Source organism: Camellia sinensis, chromosome 11 (assembly GCF_055761805.1).
Source record: "Camellia sinensis isolate YWXY chromosome 11, ASM5576180v1, whole genome shotgun sequence".
Lineage (NCBI taxonomy): Eukaryota > Viridiplantae > Streptophyta > Magnoliopsida > Ericales > Theaceae > Camellia > Camellia sinensis.
In genome coordinates this window covers 130,943,281-130,950,676 of record NC_138971.1, presented here as the reverse complement: position 1 = coordinate 130,950,676, position 7,396 = coordinate 130,943,281, and the positions used below count along the sequence as shown (strand labels likewise).

General features: G+C 33.1%; 2 protein-coding genes across 2 annotated transcripts; both read right to left on the bottom strand.

The window, feature by feature from the left end:
* Positions 1-2,679: 2,679 nt before the first annotated feature.
* On the bottom strand, positions 2,680-3,105 carry LOC145802627 (uncharacterized). Its single transcript, XM_082895386.1, has one exon. It carries the CDS (start codon positions 3,103-3,105, stop codon positions 2,680-2,682), a length of 426 nt encoding a protein of 141 aa, XP_082751512.1.
* A 502-nt stretch (positions 3,106-3,607) lies between these two features.
* On the bottom strand, positions 3,608-5,079 carry LOC145802626 (uncharacterized). The gene is made up of 2 exons (XM_082895385.1): positions 4,958-5,079; positions 3,608-4,064 (listed from the first exon to the last, which is right to left on the bottom strand). Exons 1-2 carry the CDS (start codon positions 5,077-5,079, stop codon positions 3,608-3,610), a joined length of 579 nt encoding a protein of 192 aa, XP_082751511.1.
* Positions 5,080-7,396: the final 2,317 nt, after the last annotated feature.

Here is a 7,396-nt window from a genome sequence, read left to right as displayed (position 1 = left end):
TTTTGCGCTCGACGGTCGCTCGAGTGGTTTGCAAAAACATGAAACTTTAGGAAGCTTGCATTTCACGCTTGAGCGTATTTCTAGTTGCTCGAGCCGAAGTGTATGATCACAGAGTGGTCGCTCAAGCATAGGTTTTGACGCTCGAGCGGAGAGCAAAATTCTGGAATTTCCAGATTCCTCTTCTCAGCTCAAAACTCAAATTCAAAGTTGTAAAATAAGGTCTTTTGGGCCAAAAACTTAAGGAAACAATTATAAAATGGTGAAACCATAGTGAATTCAAAATCATTTCACAAGATCAAGGCCTAGAAGCTTGCCAATTGTTCAAGGCAAAACCCAAATCTTTGAAAACATAACATTATATATCATGCACGTTAAGGTGCAAGTTCCAAGCTTTCAAAACATGATCCAATGAGGTGTCTAACTCAAAAATATGTTGAATTCTTAGACTAAGGCCAAAATGAGGACATGCATGAGGGAATTCTTTGAAAACAATTACAAATTATGATGAAATGAACATGCAAGCATGATATGGTTCATTCTCTTCAATTATAACTCAATTCTTGTATCAGCCTACTTAATTCTTTAGAGCTCATATCATACACATCATATTTGTGCAATTCAAGGGTTGAATCCTTACCTAGGCTTCCTAAGATGTGTGCTAGAGGCTTAATTCTTGAGTTTTCCAGACCAATGCCTTCAATTCTTAGCAACTCTCCCCTCTCTTAGCTTTGATTCCAAATTCCTTCATTCTCTCACTCTCTCTCATGTTTTTCTCTCTAAAGTGTGGGTGATAGGAGAGTGTATATTGAACTAAAGAGTTCACATGAGCCTTATATAGGCTTAATTAAGTTATTGATTAAGCTAATTAATCGGACACTAATTATTCTAATTTAAACGTTCCGAATTGAATTTTAATTAAACGTATCATACAATTCTAAAAATCCCGAATAACACATAAATCAAGTCAATTTTGTAATCAGATGCCGATAAGGCCTTCAATTCGCAAAACGAAATAGAAATGGAAACAAATATTTCTACGATAAACAGATATAAGTACAATCATGCAACACACACATGCAATTAATTCAAAATTTCACCCTAATTATTGATTAGACTTATTTAACCATGAATTAACGTTAATCATAGATTGAGGTTGTTACAAGGGTGGTGACGAGAAATAACTACGGTTGTAGGACATGTCTCTCGGACTTCTTTTGTTTTCTGGAGTTTAGGGTTGATATTAGTTTATTTATTTATTCAGTTATTTTTTTTTATGATTTTAGTATTTTGATAGTTTGGCATTGTGGGTTATTTTCTAACTTTACATTATTTAAGTTGTTTTGACTATTTGTTGCTACTTTAATGTTGGAGGTATTGGATAGTCATGAATTTATGATAAATGGTTTGGTTGGCATTTGTTAATTTTTTTTTTAACCATTGTATTTTTTTTTTATCGTTGAAATTTACTTAAACCATATGGAGACGAGAACATTTAGATTTTTTTTCACCCTTAGGATTTGGATGATGGAATATTGATTGGGATTTAGTTCTAATTTAATACTTAATTGTCCAAATTTTGGGGTGTGACACAGAATAGATTTAGATCTTCTTCTTTTGTGGCTTATGTGACTTCACATATGTCCCTTAAGCTTCGTATTCCCTTGCGTCTTCTGAAAAAACTATCATCTGATGATGATGATGATGGCATGACAATTCTATGAGATGATGATGATGGAGTACCATTTACGTGTGATGTGAGGGTTCCACGTATAGGAGTTTGTGGCTCATTTGGGACTTCTCTTGGAGTTTCAACTAAAGCTTATGATATTTCATCTTCAAGGATAAGTTCTGCATCTCTACCAACTTCATCTTGATTCCAGTTCCAAGCTTTTTTTTCTTCAAAGATCACATCTCTACTCATGATCACCTTTTTGGTAATGGATTATACAGCTTGTATCCCATTGTTCTATCATTGTATCCAGCAAGGATACACTTCTCTCTTTTGTCATCAGGCCTAGTTCTTCTTGCTTTTGGAATATTGGTGTATGCAATACACCCAAATACTTTGAGATGATTGACAGTTGGCTTGTGTGAACTGCAAGCCTCTTCCGAGGTCATAGAGCAAAGGCTCTTGGTTGGGTATCTATTTAGTAGATACAGAACACATGATACGGTTTCAGCAACACCATTCAGTTGTGGTGTATAGGATGGTGTTGTTTGATGCTTAATTCCATGCTCTTTACAATAATTTTCAAAAACATCTGATATATACTCTCCACTTTAATCTGACTGCAATGTCTTAATGTAGCAACACTTTGAACAAAAGCTTTGAATTCTTTGAAGATGTTGAACACCTCTGACTTGTTCTTGAGAAAGTACACCCATGTCTTTCTGCTGTAGTCATTAATGAATGTAAGGAAGTATCTATTCTGTCCATTTGATTTTGGTTTCAATGGACCAAACACCTCGGTGTGTACTAGCTACAACGGCATTAACACTCTCCATTTCACTTCTTTGGCAAAGCTTGTTCTGTGATGCTTGCCAAGAACGCAGCTTTCACAAACTTCATTAGCATGAGTAATGTGAGGTAGCCCTTTCACCATATGTTTGCTTGACAACAGCTTCAAGCTTCCAAAGTTGAGATGTCCATACCTTAAATGCCATAGCCATTCTTTGTCTTTAATGATGGCACTCAAAACACTTTGCAGCATCATGTTGGATGTTCAAAGAAAACATCCGATTCTTGGACATTTTCATCCGAGCGATCAAATTACCATGATTGTCTTTGATGGTAAGATAAAATTCTTTCATCCCGATGTCGTATCCTTTCTCTAGGAGTTGTACCATACTTAAAATGTTGTTCTTCATAGCAAGAACATAATAAACATTGGAAATGTAATCATGATTTCCATTCTTGAGCTTGATCAAAATGTTACCTCTTCCTTTCACTGGAGTCTTTGAAGAATCACCAAATGAGACTTGTGCTTGTACAATCTCGTTAAGCTTGACGAATAACTCTCTTTTACCGCACATGTGGTTGCTGGCTTTGGAATCTAAATACCAAACATAGCTTTGGCTTTTAACATCTCCATGATGGACAAACATGACTATAGGTCCAGCTTTGTTTATCTCTTGCTTGGCAAAATTGACTTGCTCTTCACCATCTGTTGTTGCTCTTCTTCAGCATTGATTGTTGTAATGGCCGTACATGTGGCAATGATAGCACTGCACATTGCTTTTGTTTTTTTCGGGTCGATTATTAAAACCTCCACTTTTTTCTCTTGATCTTCCTCTTGGAGCAAAATATGATTCATTTCTTCCTCCTCTGGTTGGGCCTCTTCCTCCTCTTTTTTTGAAACCAAAACCTCGGTTATTGTAACCGTGACCTCTTCCTCAGCCTCTTTGTGACATCCCTCCTTGCTCATTTTTGTCTTCTCTGAAAGACAACTTTGATTAAAAAGCTTGCACCAGAGAATTTGAGGGGGTCTTCTTGTTGATCCTTTGTTCATGGATCTCCAGTGTGCCCATCAACTCATCAGTGGTCATGGCACTAAGATCCCGATTCTTCAATTACTATAGCCATGTGCTCAAATTTTGGACTGAGTGATCATAAAATCTTCTCTATAACTTGAAGAGATTCTATCTTATCTTCATATCTTCTGATCTGATTAACAATGGTCAATGTTCTATTGAAGTATTCAAAAAGTGACTCATTGTCATTCATATGAAACATCTTGAATTTGCCCCATAACACTTGGAGTCGAACTCTGATTGTCTTCTCAGTTCCACAGTGTGAATTTTGAAGAATACTCCATGCCTCTTTTGAAGTTATTGCTGTGGAAATCTTTTCAAAACTTGACTCATCAATGCCTTGATGGAGTAAATACAAGACTTTCTTATCTCTTTTCCTTGAATCCTTTAATGTTGTCTTCTGGGTTTCATTCAACTTTCGTTCATCTTCAAGAGTAGCCGGCTCGTCATATCCTCGGTCTACTAACTTCCACAAATCTTGTGAAGCTAGTAGAACTTGTATTTGAATACTCCAATGTTCATAGTTCTCCTTGCTGAGTTTTGGAAACTAAGGTTAGAAGAAATTATTTGTGTTGGCCATTGGTTGATCTTCTAATCTTCAAATAAAATCTACAAATCTCGGTATAAAATTTGCAAAATCTGAATGTATGGATGTGTCCAGAATAATCCAAACAGTTGGAAATCACTTTGGATCGTCAAGATTGGACTTTAGATGGCTTAGATCAAATCAAAATAATTTGGACCGTTCAAATTTGTTGAATCTGTAACCTGCGAAGCAGCGGGTAATTTCTCCTCGTCGGCAAGTGATGACATCAACAACAACAACGATGATGTTAGCACCTGTTTCTTCTCAGGTAGATTTGACTTTTCTAGGAAAACTTTGATCGGCCCGTACAGTTTCATTTTTATTCCGATTTCAACGCGAATTTTTGCGTTCGACTCGTCTCGATGAGTACTTCACACTAATATATTTGAAGTTGGATTTCGATGACTTCAAAAATTCAATATCTAGAAATTTGAGTAGTTTCGCAATTGTTTTGCAAAATTCGATCACTTCTCGCCTCTTCTGGCTCTAATACCACTGTTGCTGAAAGTAGGGTGTGTAAATCACTTGTGGTGGTTTACAAGAGAGGATTAAACACAAATCAAACACTATGAGATTTATTCAAACAAGTTTTTTCTCTCAAACTCACACTTATTTTTCTTTCAATCTCCCACACTCTTCATTATTCATATAGTACACAACCTATTTATAGAAACTATAAACACAATCTCTTCAAGAAGAGTATGTTAACTTCTTGTCTTCTACTCATTTTGTTCTTCTCTTCAAACTTGGTTAAACCTTGCTTGTTGATGGAGGAAGAATTGTTCTTGCTTGTTGATGGAGATGATCCTTGCTTCCTTCTTTCAGATTGCTTAAGCTTACTTTTCAACACACACCACCATCATTTCACTATCGCCATCACACCACCACCATATGTCGTCACCCCTACTACCACAACTCTCTACCTTCACCACTATCGCTACCATTGCTATAGTCACCACCATTATCCCAACACCACAATCACTACACCATCACGACGTCACAGCCACGATCACCTTACTAACATAATATAAATTTTGAAAGAAAAAATTAAAAATTAAAAGATAATAATTTTCAAATTTTATCTTATATATATATATATATATATTAAACTTGTAATAGTTTAACATTGAAATTTTTATCAAATAATTTGTCAACTTAAAAAGTTTAATATTCAATTTTTATAGTACTTAATTCATAATTTTTAATTTCTAATTTTATCAAAATCTACCTATGCTTATAGCTTACAAGACAAAAATAATTAAATAAACTAATTACTGAGAAGCAGATAGAAAAATACATTTAACTTCTATTTTTTTATTATCAACTTTAATTTATAAAAAATTATACTATACAACCAATATATTTCAAATCAAAGTTGGCACTCCTATTTAAGTGGGCAACAAGAGTTTTGAGCCCAGTAATGTGTGATCTCACTGATTATCAAAAAGAAAATTTTGAAAATTTTAAAAAATTGTCAATGGTAACCAAAAACTACACTAAAACGGACTCATGAAGACAAGTATGTTTCACAGGTTAGGTTTGTTCTTTGGTGGAAAATTAGAGAAGATTAAATGTCAGTGTATATTTAAAAAAATATTTATAAATTAATGATAAATTTTACAAATATTAAATTATACAATAATAAATTTTTCATTAATTTATAATTAATTTTTAAAAATTTCACTGAATTGTGATTTTCTAAAAAAAAAAAAAAAAAACCTTTGTGATTGATGGCCTACAACTAATATGGCAATGGTTATTTTTCCAAAAAAAAAAAGAAAATTTTTGAGACCTTCAAAAATTTCTCATAATTTAACCCACAATGATATGATTGATAAAGTGTTAGTTTTTAATTAGTTATACACTCAATTATATGAGATTTACTACTTTTACTACATCATTATAGATGCATTTGTGGGTGCAAAATATGAGTCTTTAGTGTTGTTGCAAAAAAAAAAAAAATTACCTTTGTGATTGATGGCCAGCAATTAACATGGGAAAGGAAATGACAACCATCATCATCATCAAGAACAACATAACAAAAAATGATTGAGTAAATGGATCCTATGTCTGTAGTTGTGGTGTTTGGACCAGGTTTTACTTCATTTAATTTGGTGTTATAGAGACAACACATTCATTTTTTAAAATGATATATATGTGTGTGTGAGAGAGAGAGAGAGAGAAACACAAATGAAGGGTTAATTTCTCACCTAGCATTTTTTTGGAAATCTCCAAAGTAATGGGTATTAAATGTGGAGCTCAAACTGGATTGAATCGATTTGCAAGTTTTATTTTAATAATTCATACGTGTTACCTTTCCTTAGTATTCTCATCTCCAAGAAAAAACTCTTCTTTGCTTGGAACCAAGCACTGCTCAAGGTGAAAGTCCAAGGGCATAAAAGCAACCCCTCAAGTCTCTTTTGCATCAACTATTCTGTAACTTTTTGTGTCTCTAACAAAGTCATACTTATACATTGTTTCGGCTTGAGGGCTATTTTTGTACTTGTGCTACATGAAATTAAATGGTACAAGAATCACTGGTTACGAGAGAAGGAGAAAGAGTATGACAGTTGTGGTGAATTAATTATTGTGCACATCAAAATAAGTGTTTTTGTGGCAAAGTCATAATCACACATTGTTCCACCTTGGGAACTATTTGTGACCCTATGCTACATGAAATTAAATGGTACAAGGACCATTGCTTGCAGGGGGAGGAGAGTTGTGGTGAATTTATCATTTTGCACATCAAAATAGGCCCACTGCCATATGGTAAGTGATTTTTTTAGTTGACTTTTGAATTTTTTTCCCCCTACTATTTTTGCTCTAGCTAAAAAGTTTGTTTGAGGTGATTTTTTTTTTTTAAAAACTTTTATGACAGAAATAATGAAATGATAGCCTTTTTTTTTTTTTTTTTTTTTTTTTTTTTTTTTTTTTTTTGAGACTAATTTAGCCCAAAAAGCCAATGCCATATTTGGTCAAAAATTCAATTAATGTTATTAAAATTTGACTAAATTAAGACAAAATTCAAAATTCAGGACTAAATCAAACTAATTGAAATTATAGAAATTAAATTGGCACAATTGACAAAGTACAAAAACAAGTAGTGTAATTTGTCCAAATATAAATTATTTTAATGAAAGACAAATAATAATAATAATAATAATAATAATAATAATAATAATAATAATAATAATAATAATAATAATAATAATAATAATAATAAAGAAAATAATACCATAAATTATTTATTGGTAATTGTTTTTGTTAATTTATACTTTT